Source organism: Macaca mulatta, chromosome 7, assembly GCF_049350105.2.
Source record: "Macaca mulatta isolate MMU2019108-1 chromosome 7, T2T-MMU8v2.0, whole genome shotgun sequence".
Taxonomy (NCBI): domain Eukaryota; kingdom Metazoa; phylum Chordata; class Mammalia; order Primates; family Cercopithecidae; genus Macaca; species Macaca mulatta.
Window position 1 is genome coordinate 57,014,918 of NC_133412.1, and position 21,071 is coordinate 57,035,988.

Below are 21,071 nucleotides of genomic sequence, written 5' to 3' on the forward strand. Positions count from 1 at the left end.
TAGTCTCAGCTACTCCGGAGGCTAAGGTGGGAGGATCACTTGAGCCTGGGAGGCAGAGATTGCAGTGAGCAGAGACTGCACCACTGTACTCCAGCCTGGATGACAGAGCAAGACTCTGACTCCCCCCCAAACACATACACACACACACACACACACACACACACACACACACACACACACACACAAAAACAGAAAAATGGGTGTGGTAGATCCAAGACCCCCACTCTGACACAGTGCTGACAAGGTCCAAGCAAGGGGAGGGGATGACACCTTATGAATGCATCAGAATGAAGAAAAGTTTCATCAAGGAGGATGCATTTGAGATGGCCCTTAACATATGTTAATTTTTTTTTTTTTTTTTGAGACGGAGTCTGGCTCTGTCACCCAGGCTGGAGTGCAGTGGCGCGATCTCGGCTCACTGCAAGCTCCGCCTCCCGGGTTTACGCCATTCTCCTGCCTCAGCCTCCCGAGTAGCTGGGACTACAGGCGCCCGCCACCTCGCCCGGCTAGTTTTTTGTATTTTTTAGTAGAGACGGGGTTTCACCGTGTTAGCCAGGATGGTCTCGATCTCCTGACCTCGTGATCCGCCCGTCTCGGCCTCCCAAAGTGCTGGGATTACAGGCTTGAGCCACCGCGCCCGGCCAACATATGTTAATTTAACAGTGAAGACAAGGAGGGCCTCTTGGTGGTAGGGGCACTGTGTGGTAAACCCTCAGAGAAGTGGGGGAAAAGCCAGAAGAATGGGCAACAAGAAGTTTAATCTTGGCCCAGGCATGTGTTTTGTAAAATGGAAGGCAATGGAGGGACAAAATAATGCATTATAGAGCATGGGCTTTGAAAGTAACAAGACCCCGGGCAGGCCCAAGTGGGCCACTTAATAGTTGTATAATCTGAGTCACTGCATGTCTCTGGGTTTGTTTCCTCATCTGCTTGGAAAATCCAGGCCAGAAAAACATGAGGAGGGGAGCCCAGGTCAAGGAGACGAAAATGACAGAGATAGGGAAGAACTGCTTCCCAGGTTCATTTCCAGTGGGGGATTTCCTAACTTTCCCAAGGTTCACAATTCGCGGAGACTACAATTCCAAGGCTCGTTTTGTTTTGTTTTGTTGTTTTTTTGAGAGAGAGTTTTGTTCTTGTCCCCCAGGCTGGAGTACAATGGCATAATCTTGGCTCACTGCAACTTCCAGCTCTCAGGTTCAGCTCTCCTGCCTCAGCCTCCCAAGTAGCTGTAATTACAGGTGCTAGCCACCACGCCCAGCTAATTTTTTGTATTTTTAGTAGAGATGGGGTTTCGCCATGCTGGCCAGGCTGGTCTCAAACTCCTGACCTCAGGTGGTCCACCCGCCTCGGCCTCCCAAAGTACTGGGATTACAGGCATGAGCCACTATGCCCACCCTCCAAGATTTGTTTTAAGTGAGTATTAACATTGGTTCCCAGGGCAAGGACAATCCCAGCCAAGGCAGCTAAAGATGAGCTGAAGGTCAGGGGGCACTGATGCCAACTAGCTCTAAAGTTCTCAACTGGAGGAGCTCCATGACACTCTTTTAGGCAAGTTTTGTCCTCAAATGCATGTGGTTGGGGGATGGAAGCAGGTATGTAACTGAGGAATCAACCACTGGGGAGAAAAGGCCCCAAAAGCTTTAAAAAAAATAAAGTATCGGGCCGGGCGCGGTGGCTCAAGCCTGTAATCCCAGCACTTTGGGAGGCCGAGACGGGCGGATCACGAGGTCAGGAGATCGAGACCATCCTGGTGAACATGGTGAAACCCCGTCTCTACTAAAAAATACAAAAAACTAGCCGGGCAAGGTGGCGGCGCCTGTAGTCCCAGCTACTCGGGAGGCTGAGGCAGGAGAATGGCGTGAACCCGGGAGGCGGAGCTTGCAGTGAGCTGAGATCCGGCCACTGCAACTCCAGCCCGGGAGACAGAGCGAGACTCCGTCTCAAAAAAAAAAAAAAAAAAAAAAAAAAAAAGTATCTCTGGGGAAGGACCCATGCCCCAAGGGATGTACAGTCCTCTTGAGAATACCTGCTCTAGATCCTAGGCAAATATTGCAAGACAGAAATTCCAGATGAGTTACAAAGAAGCATCCTATTAAGTTCAAAAATGTGGACAGGGCTAAGTAGAGCTATGCTGCAGGTAAAAAGCATTCGGATTAGTGAGCTCTAGAGCCAGACAGGCTGGGTTTGAATCCCAGCTCTGCTACCCATATCTGTGAGACCATGGGTAAATTACTCAACCACTCAGAATCTCAGTTTCTCCATCTGTAAAATGGGGATGATAATAATTACAGCTGCTCTCTTTGGTTGTGTAAGAATTAAATAAGTTAGCATGTCAGTGCTTACAACAATAGCTGGCACATAACAAATGTGAGCTAAGTTATAACTGAAAATTAGCAAGAGAACTTCTAACGTATACTTAGCTTTTTCTTTTAAAAACGTGTTGTTTTATCTGTTTGCCTAATGGCTTAAAAACAAACAAACCAAACCAAACCAAAACAGGTTTTTTTTCTTTTCTTTATTTCTTTTTCTTTCTTTCTCTTTCTCTCTTTCTCTCTCTCTCTTTCTCTCTTTCTTTTTTTTTTTTTTTTTTTTTTGAGACAGGGTCTCACCCCGTCACCCAGGCTGGAGTGCAGTGATGCAATCATGGTTTACTGCAGCCTTGACCTCCTGGGCTCATGCAATCCTCCCACCTCAGCCTCCCAAGTAGCTGGGACCACAGGCGTGGACCACCAGGCCTGGATAATTTTTTAATTTTTTTGTAGAGATGGGGTCTCATTATGCTGCCCAAGCTAGTCTTGAATTCCTGGGCTCAAATGATCTGCCTACCTCAGCCTCCCAAAGTGCTGGAATTACAGGTGTGCATCACTGTGCCCGGTCTAAAACATCTTTTTCAATCAACAAGAAAAGAACAGACTTACAGGATGTTGCCACTTTTTTTTTTTTTTTTTTTTTTTTTGAGACGGAGTCTCGCTCTGTCACCCAGGCTGGAGTGCAGTGGCCGGACCTCAGCTCACTGCAAGCTCCGCCTCCCGGGTTCACGCCATTCTCCTGCCTCAGCCTCCCGAGTAGCTGGGACTACAGGCGCCTGCCACCTCGCCCGGCTAAGTTTTTGTATTTTTAGTAGAGACGGGGTTTCACTGTGTTACCCAGGATGGTCTCGATCTCCTGACCTCGTGATCCGCCCATCTCGGCCTCCCAAAGTGCTGGGATTACAGGCTTGAGCCACCGCGCCCGGCCAGGATGTTGCCACTTTTATTGCAATAATTTTTTTCTTGTTTTGTTTAGTTTTTGTTTGTTTGGTTTGTTGGTTGGTTTTTTATTTTGTTTTGTTTTGTTTTGAGACAGAGTCTCCCTGTGTCACCCAGGCTGGTATGCAGTCGTGCAATCTCGGCTCACTGCAACCTCTGCCTCCTGGGTTCAAGTGATTCTCATGCCTCAGCCTTCCGAGTCGCTGGGATGACAGGCATGCACCAGCATACCCAGCTAATTTTGTATTTTAATAGAGACAGAGTTTCACCATGCTGGCCAGGCTGGTTTTGAACTCCTGGCCTCAACAGATCTGCCAGCCTCAGCCTCCCAAAGTGCTGGGATTACAGGCATAAGCCACTGCACCCCACCAGCATTAATTTTTTTATAGTTAACTTGTATTGTTTTTCCATTAAAATATTTTCAAAGAGTGCAGGGGTAAGTTTAAAAATAAGTAACTTTCACTGTAGCCTACAGTTGACCCCAGTAGAGATGTTGGTGGCTGAAACTAGCACCACCCAGTGCCAGCAAGGAGTAATTGCAGGTTCCAGTCTCAAATGGTCATGTGCTTGCATCAGAACTGAGCCTGCAGAGCTCAAGTGACAGTGGAATGGCAACAGGCGCCATTCAGGAGGACTGCCAGAGATTCATGGCCAAATCTATTCTGCCAAGTCAGGAGGTCTGTTCTGATTGGACCAAGCTCCTGCCACATTGGGTGTTAAAAACTTTTAATATCTCCCCTGGGTGACAGAACTGTCACTTTGGAGTTTCTATCAAAGAAATGCCAAGATGGTGTTTACCCTCACCTCCCTATCAAGAACCTGAGTTACAATCCAGCCCTTCAAATGACCCACAGCTCATGCCAAGAAGGAAAAATACCCAGCAGGGTGGGGGGTGGTATGTGAATGCCCTCCTCTGTGAGTCCTAGTACGCACAGAAACACATGCACACAGGGTTCACATGTGCCATACAGCATGAGGAGGAGACATGGCTGGGCTCCAGCCTCAGAAACCCTAGCAGGTTCCTGGGTTAGTCACAAGTGGGGAAAAAGGATATGTTTTCCTAAAAGTGAGCCCAGGATGAGCCCTTTGGTCTCAAAGAAGGTAACATTCAGTAGGAGGAAGAGCCCCAGGCTTAGGTCCTGGGCTCCAAAGAAAATGACAAACAGGCCAGCAGCCTCAGAGTCACCAATCCCAAGGGAGTGCAGAACGGGGAGGACCCCATGCTCTATATCTATGGGAACACTAGAGACAGACTCCACCCTTGGAGTGTTTGTGCCCAGATTAGGTAGAGGAGAGTGCCTGGCCTGCCTCCACCCGCAAATAGCAGGTCCAGGTCATCTGGGGAGTCCTGGGTTGGCCTGGCAGATTAATAAAAATAATGACCACTACATTGTAGTCACTGTGTCCTGTACTGAGCAACTGACATATTCAGTATCTCATTTAATCCTCATAAGAATACCACCAGGTTGACCGTACCCAGCTCTTCGCACAGTTGCCAGGGGGCCTGGACCCAAGTCCTGAAGGAAGCATTTTCCTGCTCTCTCATTCCCATAGCCCGGTTCATCCTCCTCAGCCCCCAGTTCTGGACAGTGGAAAATACAGGCCTCATTCAGGAAGCTCAGGAGTCCAAACCCACAGGTCGCTCTACTCTGAGCCTGTCTGCTGGTCCATAAAAGACCTTTCCATCACTTGCTTTGCAGGGTTGTTGTGGAGATTATGAGAAATAACCCGTAAGGCTGGCACACAGTAGGTGCTCATTAAATGTTCGCTCCCTCTGCACTCTGCACATGGCTGCTAGACCAAATCTTCCCAAAACACTGCTTTCATCAGCAGCTCCCTTCATTGACTTCCCAAACCTCTGAGACCAAGAGTAAATGTCAGACTACTTTCTAGTCACAATCCCTCCAGTGGGGAGGTAGGTCGACTCCGTCCCAGCAAGTAACCCTACTCCAGTCCCCCGACTAATGCTCCCCAGGGGAGGCCCCCACTCCCTCCACGCCCTTACAGCCCATCCAGAATCCATCCATCCTTCCAGTCTCTCCAACCTCATGCCCCTCCTCTCCTACAAAGCCTGCCGATTGCCTCTATTGCAGGGCTCTCCCAACTATCCACCGCCTCCCCTAACTGGGAGCTCCCTGAGCACTGGGCCTGGGGTCTCCTACATACTCGGTTACTGAATTCCCAGGCCCGCTGCGCTGCGTCGGACGCGCCAGCAGCGCTGCCGCCCGGCAGGTCTCCGCCAAACAAGAGTCTGGACGCAGGCCAGAGGCTCATCGGAGGCCGGCCCGGCTGGGCGGGGAGAGTTTAACCCATGGCCGGGAAAAGAAGCTCCTGCTCCCGGTTCCACTCCCGGCGTCTTCACACTTGGGGGAGGGAGAGGCAGGAAGTGCAAGGACCGCGCAAGACCCGGTCCCCCAGGCCGCCAGGGACCGCGCCAGCAGCCCAGATGCGGTAGGCGGGAGCAGGCGGGGGGCGGGGGGGGAGGGGCGGCGGGGACCCGCGGAGACCTGCGACCTGGCGCCCTCGCCGGCGGTGTCCCGGACAGCCCGCTTTCCAGGAAAGCCCCACTAAGGAGTGTGAGAAACCAAATCCTCAGTGGGTAAACTGCGCTCCATCCAGCCCACTCGGACGAGAGTTCTCCCAGGAGCGAGGCGCGTTGCTGCACCCGAGGTGGGGAAACCGGAGCCCGAAGAGCGGAAGGGGCTTATTGCAGGCAACAGACAGTGTCAGTAGCTGAATCAAGGGCTGAGGAAATTTCCCCAGAGGCGCCGCTTCACTCCCCCGCCGGCCCGACCCCACCCCTGTCCCCTAATACCCTGGGAGCAGAAGACACGACCACCTCCAGGCAGAGCGGGGCCGGCGCGGGTACCACAAAGCTGAGGAGGGACTAAACCGAGACTTGGGGAGCGGGAAGGGGTGGCAGGGCTGGCTGGCCGGGGAGGGGCGGACACCCACCTGGTGCGGGTCCGGGGGCGCCGGGAACCAGAGCGCAGAGGAGCAGGAGGAGGGGGCGCAGCAACGGCGCGGGGCTGCGGGGACTCGGGCCCCCGGGCATGGCAGGGACCGGGCGGCCACCGGGTGACCCCGCGCGCACGCTCTCGTCCGTCCCGTCCGGTCGCTGCCTGGTCCCAGGTCCGGCTCAGGACATGCACGGCCCGCGTGCAGCTCCCGACTACCCGGCCCAGACTCCGGTCGGCTGTGCTCGGTCCGCGGGCAACAAAGGCTGCAGGGCCCGCCCCCTTGGCCGGCTGCAGAGGCAAAGAAAAGACAAGAGAGCGAGAAGGAGAGAAAGAAAGAAAGAAAGAAAGGGAGGGTGGGTGAGGGAGGGCGGCTGCCGGCCCCCGCCCCGCCCCTCGGGCTCCTTCCCCCGCCCCCGGCCCCGCCCCGTCCCGCCCCCACCGGCCCTGGCCTCTTCGGCCCCGCAGGCCGCGCTCCCCTCAAGGGCTGGCAGGGCCCGGCGCAGGCAGCGCCCCACGACGGATGTCCGCGCCCCTCGCCCCCCTGTCCCCAGCGCCCCCTGCCGGCGGAGCCCGGCCAGGCCTTCCCGACCCCGACCCGTTGAGGCTCCCCACAAAGAATCTGGAATTTCCAGAATTTCTGTGTTGTCCCTAAACTGGGCTCCAGGAGGTGCCCTTCGCTGTGTTCTCCGGGCCAAGTAGGGCAGCCTCTCAAAAGGGGACACGGGAGGCCTCCCGAGGGTCCAGGGTCACACAGAGGGGCAGCGGGGGCCCTGCTTCAAAGCTAGCTGCGGAGAGAGGCCTGGGCCCTCCCTGGATGGACAGGGGTTGCCCGCGCTAGGTGGGGCCCCGCAGTTCCTCGTCTCCTGACTCCTCTCCTAGTGTGTTTGCTTGAAGCAGAGCGCAGAGTTGAGTCCACAGGCAGGGGACCGCGGCTTCGCCCAGGCCAGCGCCCACAGACTTTCAACAGGGGCCCCCGGGGAGCCTGGAGCCCGGCCAACTCCAATCTCACATCCCAGGCCAGCCTCCGCCCCTAACACCGGCCATCTGTCCTTCGCAGCCCCAGCCTTGGCTCTGGCTTCAGGCTCCCCTTCCCCCTGTGCTCCCAGGAGCTTCCTCTCTCCCTTCTGCCGTCACTAAACATGGCCCTGCCCCGAGAATGCCAGTCTTGTCCTCAGGGAGGTTACGGTCAACTTCCTCCTTTTGTTTAGCCTTTGTGTGCCCCCTGCCCTCTGAGACCCGCACACCTCCTCATTGTCCAATCTCCTGGGTGCTTTCCTTCAATTCCTGCAAGCTCACTTCTGGCTTCCTCTCCACCCTCAACCCTTCTGTCCTCTAGGGAATTCATGTAGCACAGGGTCACCTACATCCTCCACCACATCTCCAATGACCTTCCACTCCACCTCAGCCATCAGGTCTCAGGGTCACAGCCTGGGCTGTGTCATCCCTCAGAACTGCTCCATCTCGGAAATCCGAAGATCAGGTGCCCTCCTCTCAGACCCAACCCTGCTATCCTTTCCACCTTTACAATCCCACTATGTATTGCTCTTCCTCCAGTCCCTTGATACCTTCCTCTTTGCCCCATCTACCAGCCCCTCCTAGCTTCACCTACTTCCCTCCCTAGTTATATCCACTGCTTGACTCCTGGCCGCTACCCAACCACCTTCCATTTCTTCCCCACCGCTTACACCAGCTGGTCTTGCTGCTCAGTGACAGGAACAATTCAGACCACCACATCCATTGCACTGCATGCAATGAGACTTTGTAGCTGGCACCCACTCGCTTCTCCCTCCATCTGGACACAGTGAAACAGGTGCCCTCCAGCAGTCAGAGACAATGCTTCCACCAGGGCTCTGTGGCTCCCTCCCCTCCTGTCTCCTCAAGGGTCCTGCTCCAGGTGTCCCCCACTTTCCTCGGTCTCCTTGGGCTGGTGATCGTCAGTCTAAAAACATTCTTGTCTTCCTCCTATTAAAAATACCGATAATAGCTGGGCACAGTGGCACAGGCCTATAGTCCCAGTGACACTCAGGAGTCTGAGGAGGGAGGATCACTTGAACCCAGAAGTTCCAGGCCAGGCTGGGAGACATACTGAGACATTGTCTCTAGGGAAAAACAAACAAACAAAAAACAGGCAAGGTGCCTCACATCTACAATCCCAACACTTTTGGAGGCCAAGGTGGGAGGGTCACTTGAGCCCCGAGTTTGGGACCAGCCTGGGCAACATAGTGAAACACTGTCTCTACAAAAAAATTAAAAATTAGCCCAGCATGGTGGCGTGTGCCTGTGGTCCCAGCTACTTGCGGGGCTGAGGTGGGAGGATCACTTGAGTTCAGGAGATTGAGGCTGGGCCGGGCCCAGCCCCGCCTGTGAGCAGTAGCCAAGATCACACCACTGCATTCCAGCCTGTGCAACAAAGTGAGGCCCTGTCTCAAAAAAGAAAAAAAAAAGAAAAGAAAAAAAAGTACTGATAATACCCCTCCATGGACTGGATGTCCCTTCTAGTTCCCACTCCACATACCTGCTCCTTGTCTTTTTTTTTTTTTTTTTTTTTTTTTTTGAGACGGAGTCTGGCTCTGTCACCCAGGCTGGAGTGCAGTGGCACGATCTCGGCTCACTGCAAGCTCCGCCTCCCGGGTTTACGCCATTCTCCTGCCTCAGCCTCCCGAGTAGCTGGGACTACAGGCGCCCGCCACCTCGCCCGGCTAGTTTTTTGTATTTTTTTTAGTAGAGACGGGGTTTCACCGTGTTAGCCAGGATGGTCTCGATCTCCTGACCTCGTGATCCGCCCGTCTCGGCCTCCCAAAGTGCTGGGATTACAGGCTTGAGCCACCGCGCCCGGCCCCTGCTCCTTGTCTTAGTCAAACTTCTCCCTCAAGGTTGTCTAGATTCCACCTTTTCCCGTTTGTACCTCAGGCTAAGCCTTTTGTCCATCCCCATCTTGGTGTCAAAGCCAAATTCCTTCTCCACCTTGACCTGCGCAGTGCATTCTAGAGATGCCCTCCCCATTCACACGCCTCCACTCTGCCCTTATCACCTGGCACATATCTTCTTCACTCCATAAATATCAAGTATTCACTGCAGACCCAGGGCACTGGGGACACAGCTGTGAACAGATGGATAAGGTCTCTGTTCCCTGGAGCTCCCACTCTGGAGGAGGCCACGGACAGCAAGCAAATAGACAGATGGATAAACAATTCAGACCACCATATAAACAAGACCAGCTACAGAGAGGTGCTTTGAAGAAAATAAAACCAGAAGTGACTAGAGTCTACTTTCCATGGGGTGGTCAGGGAAGGCCTTCCTGAAAAGGTGACATTTAAGCTGTGATACCAGAATGACAAGAAGGAGCCAGTCATGTGAAGGTGAAAGGGAGAAGATGTGAGCCAGGCACGGGATGCATGCCTGTTGTCCTACCTGCTCAGGAGAGTGTGGAAGGAGGATCCCTTGAGCCCAGGAGATTGAGGCTGCAGTGAGCTCTGATCGCACTACTGCACTCCAACCTAGGCAAGAGAATGAGACCCTGTCTCTAGAAATAAAAATAAATGGTAAAAAGCTAGGCCGGGCGCTGTGGCTCAAGCCTGTAATCCCAGCACTTTGGGAGGCCGAGACGGGCGGATCATGAGGTCAGGAGTTCGAGACCATCCTGGCTAACACGGTGAAACCCCGTCTCTACTAAAAAATACAAAAAACTAGCCGGGCGAGGTGGCGGGCGCCTGTAGTCCCGGCTACTCGGGAGGCTGAGGCAGGAGAATGGCGTAAAAACCTGGGAGGCAGAGCTTGCAGTGAGCTGAGATCCGGCCACTGCACTCCAGCCTGGGCGACACAGCGAGACTCCGTCTCAAAAAAAAAAAAAAAAAAAAAAGCTGGACACTGGCCAGGTGCAGTGTCTCACACCTGTAATCCCAGCACTTTGGGAGGCTGAAGAGGGTGGATCACTTGAGGTCAGGAGTTTGAGACCAGTCTGGCCAACATGGTGAAATCCCTTCTCTAATAAAAATACAAAATAATTAGCTGGGCATGGTGGTGGACAGATGCGCGTAATCCCAGCTACTCAGGAGGCTGAGGCAGGAGAATTGCTTGAACCTGGGAGGCAGAGGTTGCAGTGAGCCGAGATCATGCCACTGCACTCCAGCCAGCAACAGAGCGAGACTCAGTCTCAAAAAATGAAAAATAAATAAAAGATGGGCATAAACTTGATGTCCCTGAGACTTGTCCTTTCAGACCTAGGCTATACGTCACCCCTTCCAGAATGCCCTCCCTGACCTCTTAGGTTCCCTGGAGCACCCTTTGCCATTCTCGTTGACAGCACACTAGACTGCTAGTATCTGATTATGGGTCTGTCAACCCTGACACACTGTGAGATGCTAAGGTCATGTCTTAGTCTTTGTGATCCCTGCCACCAGCACAGCAAACCCTAGAGATCAGGAGGATCTTGGGAGGGGACACACAGCCCTCCCTGGCCAATGCCACGAACTGCCTCCATGCTGCCAAGGCCCAACAGTAGATTGGAAGCTTTTCTGAAATGCAGCCTTGGAGTTTGTGTTTTCAAATCCCGCAGCTGACAACAGTCCCTGCCTGCTTCCTCCAGTGTCCCAGGTCCTGGTCTTTACTCCATCCACACTCTGCTGGATGCCTTCATTTTAAACCTCCTTGGAAACCATGGGATACAAAAAAAAGATACAAAAAATGATAAGCCTTAGTCATGCCATCATGATGCAAATAATAATTCAACTGGAAATACAGGACCAGCCAACTCCAAATTTTGAGGAGTAAAGTGTACATTTTGTTTTTGTTTTTTGGGGGGTTTTGTTTTTGTTGTTGTTGTTGTTGTTTGAGACAGAGTCTCGTTCTATTGCCCAGGCCAGAGTGTAGTGGCACGATCTTGGCTCACTACAGCCTCTGCCTCCTGGGTTCAAGCAATTCTCCTGCCTCGGCCTCCTGAGTAGCTGGGACTACAGGCGTTCGCCACCTCACCTGGCTAATTTTTGTGCTTTTAGTAGCGACAAGGTTTCGGCATATTGGCCAGGCTGGCCTCAAACTCCTGACCTCAAGTGATTGGCCCACCTTGGCCTCTCAAAGTGCTGGGATTATAGGTGTGAGCCACTGTACCCAGCCCAAAGTGTACATTTTGAACAAAGCAAGAGATTTGATATTTCAACACATATTTTATGTCATTGTTCAGAGTGTCGAGTATCCAGTCAGTGAGCTTCTCCCCCGTATCTTGATATAAATTATTTCATTTATTGTTTAAATGATTATCATGCTATATGACCCAACATCTCCAGTAAGTTTTAACATAGCTAAAACATTACCAGAAACTGATCAAAATTTAAAAAGAAACTATATTTGTTCTACTTCTATATATCCATTTATATATTGATAGATTGCTTAAAAAGTAGGAAAGGGCTGTGTGTGGTGGCTCTTGGGAGGTTGACGCAGGAGGATTGCTTGAGTCCAGGAGTTGGAGACCAGCCTGAGCAACACGGCAAAATCTTGTCTCTACAAAAATTTAGCCAAGTATTGTGGCACACACCTGTAGTCCCAGCTAATCAGGAGGCTGAAGTGGGAGGATTGCTTGAGCCCGGTGGTCCAGGCTGTAGTGAGCCATGATTGTGCCACTACACTCTAGCCTGAGGAAGAGTGAGACCCTGTCTCAAAATAATAAATAAATAATAATAAATAAAAAGTAGGAAAGTATAGCAGAACATCATCCATTTAAAATTATAAATGAATAAATAACAAAGAAAATGAGCCACACATTTTTTTTTCTTTTTGAGACACGGTCTTGCTTTGTCACCAAGGCTGGAGTGCAGTGGCATGCTCAGGACTCACTGCAGCCTCAAACTCCCCAGGCTCAGGTGGTCCTCCCACCTCAGCCTCTCGAGTAGCTGGGAATACGGGCATGTGCTTCATGCCCAACTAATTTTTGTATTTTTTGTAGAGATGAGATTTAGTTCTGTTTCCCAGGCTGGTCTCAAACTCCTGGACTTAAGCGATCTGCCCTCCTCAGTCTCCCAAAGTGCTAGGATTACAGGCATAAGCCACAGCACCTGGACAAGGCACACAATTCTTAAAAACAAAATAAAACCTCTTTAGGCCTCAACTTTCTTATCTATCTAGTGGAGATAGAGACTCCTACACCCCTATTTCATATGTTATCTAGAGCAGTGTTTCTTAAGTGGGGGTGATTCTGCCTCCATGGAATTTGCAATGTTTGGAGACATTTTTGGTTGTCACAACCAGGGAGAGGGTGCTACTGGCATCTAATGGGTAGAGGCCAGGGGTGTGGCTAAATGACAACCCCCTGCAACAAAGAATTCTTCAGCCCCAAGTGTCAATAGTACCAAGGTTGAGAAACCCTGGTCTAGAGGAGTAAAGAAAGGATTTGAGGCATTTGGCAAAAGTAAAGGCCTTTATGTTTTATTTTGTATTTTGTAGTAAGACAGCACAGAATTAAAAATGTAAACTTTACAAACATTGAAAAGTAATTATTCCCTTCCAAACCTGACCCCTGGTCCCTCAGTGCTCCTTCTCAGGGGTCATGACTTATTTCAGTTTCTCATGAATCCTTCCATTTAAAACAACATGCATTGCAAACACAAAGATATATTTTACACACATGCTAGCATATATACTCTCTATCTTTACCTGGCTTTAAAAAAAAATTTAACACTATAACTTGGAGGCTGGGTGCCCTAGTTCATACCTGTAATCCCAGCACTTTGAGAGGGTAAGGTGGGAGGATTGCTGAAGCCCAGGAGTTCAAGACTAGCCTGGGCCACACAGTGAGAGTACAAAAATTAAAAAATTAGCTGGAGAGGCTATGGTTAGCTATGATCATGCCACTGTACTCCAGCCTGGGCAACAGAGCAAGACTCTGTCTAAAAATATATATATATCTATATAGGCCGGGCATGGTGGCTCACTCCTGTAATCCCAGCACTTTGGGAGGCTGAGGCAGGCAGATCGCGAGGTCAAGAGATCGAGACCATCCTGGCCAACATGGTGAAACCCCATCTCTACTAAAAATACAAAAAGTAGCCGGGCATGGTGGCAGGTGCCTGTAGTCCCAGCTACTCGGGAGGCTGAGGCAGGAGAATGGAGTGAACCTGGGAAGCGGAGCTTGCAGTGAGCCAAGATCGCACCACTGCACTCCAGCCTGGGTGATAGAGCAAGACTCTATCTCAAAAACAATATATACACACACACACACACACACATATACACACGCACACATATATATATACACACATACATATGTATGTAAACTTGGAGATGGCTTCATATCCTTGGTTGTGGAGCTTGTGGCACATAAGCCACAATATGAGCTCTGTGAGAGCAGGCAATCTTTATTTTGCTCTCTAATGTGTCCTAACTACTTTGAACAGTGGCTGGCGTATAGTATGTGTTCGATAGTTATTTTCAATATTTAAATAAATGTTACAAAATTGATATTCCATTGTGTGCATATACCATTATCCTCATCTTCTACTGAAGGATATTTAGATTGTTTCCAATCTCTTTCTGGCCATGTTCACGATGCACCTGTGTGAGTACATCTGTAGAATAAAGTCCTTGAACTGAGATTGCTGTAAGAGATGTGTGCATTTGTGACTTTGATAGACAGGTATTGCCAAATTAAAGACATTATTTTTGGTGGGTCCCTTCCACCCCAGTAAATTTCAAGCATTGCAAAATAATTGAAAATGCTAGTTTAGGTTGCAGATTTCTAAACAAGGATGCCCAAAAAAGCCCCCTCGTTAGACAGAACTGGGCAGAGTATGAGCTGGCCTTGAAAATGTATGGGATGATTGACTTGGAAAGGGATGCTGAGCTGCCACTGTGGGCCTGATTAGTCATTGTTCTGGAAGCCCTGGAGACATGGGTGTTTTCAATCTATCCCCATTCTCTGGAGCACTGCAGCCTTCACCTGCCAACGCCATAGCCACAGCTGCCTCTGCAGCTTGGGAGTGTGTCCTGCCCCCTCACCGTAGGGGAGAAATGCCACAGGAAGAGTCATGAGAATTATCCACATTGAGATTTTGGAGCCATCACTTAGCTGATGGGAAAAAGGCTCATGACTGGCTTCTACTGCCTTTGAGTTGCCACTTGGGCAGTGAGAATGATGATTTGATGGAGGCAAATTGAGATAGTGAAGGAGTGCTGTATCCTATTTTCTGGCACTGTGCCTTACACACAATGTCTCATGTAATCTTTCCAACATGAAGCAGATATTGTTTTCCTCATTTTAGGAGTGGAGAAACTGGGGCATGGAATGGTTAAGTAACTTGCCCAACATCCCACATTTGGAGGTGTCAGGGCCAGGACTGGCCTAATTCCAGCACCTGGATTCCTAACCACTCCATATCACTGCCTCTCCAAATTACCAATTTTGGCTTCTATCATTAAAGGATCTGTTTCTTCGGGACTCCTCCTTTTAGAGTTGTTTCTAAGTCTGTCAGACAGCTGGATATGTGGGAGGCTGCCAGATCCCCTTCACCAGAGACTCACTGATGAACATATACTAAGTGCTAATTGCCAAGAGCCATGCTGATTTGCAAAGGGGCTCTTAATGATAGCTATCACGTTCTTTCCTGCAGTCAAATCTTATCTTCACTTCTAGCTCATGAACACTGAAAGGGCACGGGCCATGTCTGATGGGCTGGTGCTTAGTAGGATCTCAGAAGACTGTTGTTTGAGAGTCTAACCAGTGCTGGAAGTGTGAGCCGTGCACGCTACTGGACCCAGCCTTGTCCTGGCACAAACCCAACCATCTTTGGGTTTCTTTACCACCTTGATGCTATAGCTTACTTATTGCCTTGGCTGTTTTCTTCTTCTTTTTTTTTTTTTTTTTTTTTTCTAGAATGAGTCTCACTCTTATCGCCCAGGCTAGAGTGCGGTGGCGTGATCTCGGCTCACTGCAACCTCTGCCTCCCAGGTTCAAGCGATTCTCCTGCCTCAGACTGCCGAGTAGCTGGGATTACAGGCGCCCGCCACCACACCCGGTTAATTTATGTATTTTTAGTAGAGACAGGGTTTCACCATGTTGGCCAGGTTGTTCTTCAACTCCTGACCTCAAGTGATCCGCCCGCCTCAGCCTCCCAAAGTGCTGGGATTACAGGTGTGAGCCACCATGCCTAGCCTCTTCTTCTTTTTAAAATTGTGTTTTTCTTCTTTTTTCACACCATTGTTTCAGCAATGGATGTTCCATATTTTTTGTGTCTGGAAATAATCTGAAAACTTTTATTGCTTTTCTATTGTGTTTACTGAATATTTAGGAGCTCTTTCTGCTCATTACTTATCTTTTGTTTTTTCATGCATTTTACTAACTTTTGTAAAGAAAATATTTGTTTTCACATTTAAAAATTAGAATCCCAGCTGGGCATGGTGGCTCACACTTGTAATCCCAGCACTTTGGGAAGCCAAGGCAGGTGGATCACCAGAGGTCAGGAGTTTGAGACCAGCCTGGCCAACATGGTAAACTCTGTCTCTACTAAAAATACAAAAATTAGCCAGGTGTGGTGGTGGGCGCCTGTAATCCCAGCTACTCAGGAGACTGAGGCAGGAGAATTGCTTGAACCCGGAAGGCTGAGGTTGCAGTGAGCCAAGATTGCGCCACTGCACTCCAGCCTGGGCGACAAATGAGACTCTGTCTCAAAAATAAACAATAAAAAATAAATTTAAAAAATAAAAAATAAAAATCAGAATCCCTGCTGGCAATAAGATGCTGGATAAAGGCCAGGCGCGGTGGCCCAAGCCTGTAATCCCAGCACTTTGGGAGGCCGAGACTGGCGGATCACGAGGTCAGGAGATCGACACCATCCTGGCTAACACGGTGAAACCCCGTCTCTACTAAAACATACAAAAAAACTAGCCAGGCGAGGTGGCGGGCGCCTGTAGTCCCAGCTACTCGGGAGGCTGAGGCAGGAGAATGGCGTGAACCCAGGAGGCAGAGCTTGCAGTGAGCTGAGATCGCGCCACTGCACTCCAGCCTGGGCGAGACAGCGAGACTCCGTCTCAAAAAAAAAAAAAAAAGATGCTGGACAAAATGAATTACATGGATCATTTTTCTTTTTTTTTAAATCAATAAATCATTTCACTGTTTTATTTATCCAACAAATAGTCACTTCTGCTGCCTGCAGTAGAGCTTAGACAAGAGAAACAGCATGAACCTTATTTTGAAACTGCTATTGCCAACATGAAAAGTGAAGTTGGTTATGTAATTTTGGTGTTGGGAAGGATATTTTAAAGATGAAATCAACAGCAAAATCTGTAGGAAAACAGTTTATGGATATGCCTGTATGAAAAGTAAAAACTTGTCCATATCTTAAAACTTCATAAATCCAACATCCAAAAAATAGGAGACCTAGCAAGATCAGAGGAAACAGAGGGAAGACTATCAAATAAATAATACAAGAGTTTTCTCAGAACTGAAGCACATGAATTTCTAGATGGGTTTACTGGCTTCCAGCACACACACAAAAAGACCCACACCAAGACATGACATCTTGACATACCATAACTTTGGGATATTAGAGAAAATTGTTTCCAGATTTTCCAGAGAAGGAATAAAAATGGTCCAAAGACTCTGTAATTGGGGTGGCAACAGAATTCTCTCCAGCAATGCTACAGATTAGAGGTCAACAGAGCAATGCCTTCAAAATTCTAGGGAGAATGGTTTCCAACATAGGATTCAACTCCCAGACTCTTGATCAAGTGTAAGAAAGTGGAATAAGAACATTTTAAGACATACAAGGTCAAACTTTTTTGGGGGGGGGTGCTGATCAGAGTCTTGCTCTGTCACCCAGGCTGGAGTGCAGTGGTGTGATCTCAGCTCACTGCAACCTCCACCTCCCAGGTTCAAGCAGTCCTCCTACCTCAGCCTCCCAAGTGGCTGGGACTACAGGCACCTGCCACCACGCCAGGCTAATTTTTGTATTTTTAGTAGAGGCAGGTTTTTGCCATGTTGACCAGGCTGGTCTCAAACTCCTGACCTCAGGTGATCTGCCTGCCTCAGCCTCCCAAAGTGCTGGGATTACAGGCGTGAGCCACTGCACCGGACTCAAAATATTTGCCTTCTATGCACCCTTTTTCCAAAAGTTACTAAAGGTTGTGCTCTACCAAAATGAAGAAGTAAGCCAAGAAAGAGAAAGACTGAGGCCCTAAGGAACAGATCCAACACAAACGTAAGGTGAAGGGAGCCTCCAGAATAATAGTAAAGGTAGATTCCAGGATCACAGCTGGTTAGCAGGCCAGAAGAGACACCAGTCTAGACATGAACAGGAAGGCAGAGACCCAGGAGGGAGGCTTCACAAGAAAGGAACAAAATCCAAAGAAATAGAGATTATTGGCTCTATGTACAGGAACCCACAAAGGCTTAATTGCAAACCATCTGAATGACCAATTGTAACACCTCCTGGTAGAGATAAGACCCGCAGGCCTGGCTCAACTCAGCTGCCTCCCTCCAGACTAGATTCAGGATCTGGATGTTCTCAAGGTGAGCGCCACGTAGTAATGGTGGCAGGCTCTGGAGCTAAATATGGTTGGGTTCAAATCCCAGCTCTGCTACGTGTTTTTTGTTTGTTTTTGAGATGGAGTCTCACTCTGTCACCCGGCTGGAGTGCAGTGGCACAATCTCAGCTCACTGCAACCTCTGCCTCCTGGATTCAAGCAATTCTCTTGCCTCAGCCTCCTGAGTAACTGGGACTACAGGCACGTGCCATAACGCCCAGCTAATTTTTGTATTTTTAATACAGAGGGGGTTCTACCATGTTGGCCAGGATGGTCTCGATCTCCTGACCTCATGATTCACCCATCTCAGCCTCCCAAAGTGCTGGGATTACAGGCATGAGTACTATGCCTGGTCTTTTTTTTTTTTTTTTTTTTTAAAGACAGGGTCTTGCTCTGTTGCCCAGGCTGGAGTACAGTGGCGTCATCTCGGCTCACTGCAACCTCCACCTCCCAGGTTCAAGCGATTCTCCTGCCTCAGACCCCTGAGTAGCTGGGATTACAAGCTTGCACCACCATACCCAGCTAATCTTTGTATTCTTAGTAGAGACAGGGTTTCACCATGTTGGCCAGGCTGGTCTCAAACTCCTGGTCTCAAGCAATCCACCTGCTTTGGCCTCCCAAAGTGCTGGGATTACAGGTGTGAGCTACTGCACCCAACCAATCCTTCTGAGTCTTAAATCCTTAGTGTAAAAAAAGAATTGGTGGCTGGGTCCAGGGGCTCATGCCTGTAATCCCAGCATTTTGAGAGGCCAAGGCAGGAGGATCACTTGAGCCCAGGAGTTCAAGGCTGCAGTGAGCTATGATCACACCATTACAGCCTGGGCAGCAGAGCTAGACCTCAACTCAAAAATAAAAGGGCAGGGGATTAAAATAACGGCCCATGGTATAATAATGATTACAATAACTCCTATGGCATTAAAATAGTGCCTCAAATGAAATGATATATGTGAAAGTACTTTGTAAACTAGTGTTAGTCACAGTGGAAGTTCCTTAGTAACCTCTGCCAACCTAGCTCACTACACCACCACCAATCTCCCAGTAAAACATAGAGACTAATGCCCAGCCATTAGCCCATTGCTACTAGTAGAATATAGTTTCCTTCCCTACATTAAATGTGGCCCTTTGGACCAACAGCAGAGCATCACCTAGGAGTTTGTTAGAAATATAGCATCTAGGCCAGGCGCAGTGGCTCACACCTGTAATCCCAGCACTTTGGGAGGCTGAGGCGGGCGGATCATGAGGTCAGGAGTTCGAGACCAGCCTGGCCAATATGGTGAAACCCTGTCGCTACTAAAAATACAAAAATTAGCCGGGGTGGCACGCGCCTTTAGTCCCAGCTACTCGGGAGGCTGAGGCAGAAGAATTGCTTGAACTCAAGAGGCAGAGGATGCAGTGAGCTGAGATCATGCCACTGCACTCCAGCCTAGGTGACAAAGTGAGACTCTATCTCAAAAAAAAAGAAAAAGAAAAGAAAAGAAATACAGCATCTGGCTGGGTATGGTGGCTCATTCCTGTAATTCCAGCACTTTGGGAGGCTGAGGCCAGAGGATTGCTTGAGACCAGGAGTTCAAGACCAGCCTGGGCAACAGAGCAAGACCCTGTCTCTACACAAAATCAAAAATTAGCCAGGTGTGGTGGTGCATGCCTGTAGTCCCAGCTACTTGAGAGGCTGAGGCAGGAGGATCACTTGAACCTGGGAGCTGGAGGTTACAGTGAGCTGTGATTGTGCCACTGCACTCCAGCCTACATGACAGAGTGTGACACTGTCTCAAAAAAACAAACATACAAACAAACAAACAACAGATATATTATGTCTTTCTGAAGGGAGGAAGGAAAATTAATAGAATACAGGCCAGGCGCAGTGGCTCACGCCTGTAGTCCTAGCATTTTGGAAGGCCAAGGCGGGCGGATCGCTTGAGCTCAGGAGTTTGAGACCAACGTTGGCAACATGGCAAAATCCCATCACTTCAAAAAATACAAAAATGAGCCAGGGTATCAGGGAGAGGCAAGTGGAGATAGCTTGAGCCTGGGAGGCAGAGGTTGCAGTGAGCCAAGATCGGGCCACTACACTCCAGCCTGGGTGACAAAGCAAGATCCTATCTCAAAATAAAATAAAACAAAATACAGCATTTAAAAACATTATTTTATTTTTCAATTTTTATTTACTTTTTTTTGATACCAAGTTATGAGACTGGCTAATTTTTTAATTTTTGAGACTGGCTAATTTTTTAATTTAGAGACAGAGTTTCACCATGTTGCATTATGTTAATTTTCTAGTTAAAAGTTGAACAACCCTATGAGGTAAACTTACTACAGGTTGAGCACCCCTAATCCAAAAATCCAAAATCTGAAATGCTCCTTTTGAGCACTGACATGCCGCAAGTGAAAATTCCATACCCAACACCTTTGCTTTCTATGGTTCAATGTACCTAGACTTAGTTTCATGCACAAAATTTTTTTTTAAATTTATTTCTGTAAACTGTTTGAGTGCAGAGATGTTCTTCACAATCTCAATACAGTACAGATTTCTTCCCCAAAACGAAATGAGAAGGAAAAAAAGAAAAAGAGCTATATAAAATGTGCCCATGGAGAATCAAGCCAATCTCATCTTTCTTTAAAAACAAAACAAAACGATCCTTTTGAATGTGTTGTGCAGGCCTAGGATTAAAGCCGCAGGCTTTTGGTGCGCCATGAGACCAGGGCTTTGCTCAACTCACAGCTAGCGTGGCGGGTGGAGCAGCCCCATAGCCCCAGCCATCCTCACTACTTGCACAGAAGCATCCTGAACCTAAGGGATCTGTCCCCAGCTCTCCTTAAATTCACAGTCCCCACTCTGGGCCTGTCTCCCTAACACCCTCATCGTTTTAGGAGTCCCAGAATTGAACCCTGAAATACTCCCTCCATCAACTCTGGGCTCAGACCTTTGCCCTTCTCTGTGTCACAAGGAAATTTCAGTCGAGAGGGCGGGAACGGGTGTTATCAGGCCGTGCAGCAAAGCCATTGCCAGTTTTAGGCAAATTTTATCTCTTCTTATTCGGTCTGAGCCAGACCTAACCTTCACACCACCAAGCAATCCTGCCTCTGCTGGACCTGCAACTTAGGCAACTCTGAATGGAGGTGGGATGAGGGAGCCCAGGGCAGATTTCAAGAGGTCTGGGAATGGATGTGTGCATACACAAAATTATTTAAAATAATGTATAGGCTGGGCATGGTGGCTCACACCCGTAATCCCAGCATTTTGGGAGGCCGAGGCAGGCAGATCACCTGAGGTCAGGAGTTTGAGACCAGCCTGGCCAACATGGTGAAACTCTGTCTCTACTAAAAATACACAAATTAGCCAGGCATGGTGGTGCCC

General features: G+C 49.2%; 1 protein-coding gene across 2 annotated transcripts in view; it reads right to left on the reverse strand.

Moving 5' to 3' along the window:
- Positions 1-6,601, reverse strand: part of ADAMTS7 (ADAM metallopeptidase with thrombospondin type 1 motif 7) — a 54,137-nt gene extending 47,536 nt beyond the window's left edge. For both annotated transcript variants that reach the window (XM_028851217.2, XM_028851216.2), the window contains exon 1: positions 6,204-6,601. In XM_028851217.2, the coding sequence (XP_028707050.1) occupies positions 6,204-6,303 (100 nt within the window). In that variant the 5' untranslated portion in view covers positions 6,304-6,601. The remainder of the gene's footprint in view (positions 1-6,203) is intronic.
- Positions 6,602-21,071: the final 14,470 nt, after the last annotated feature.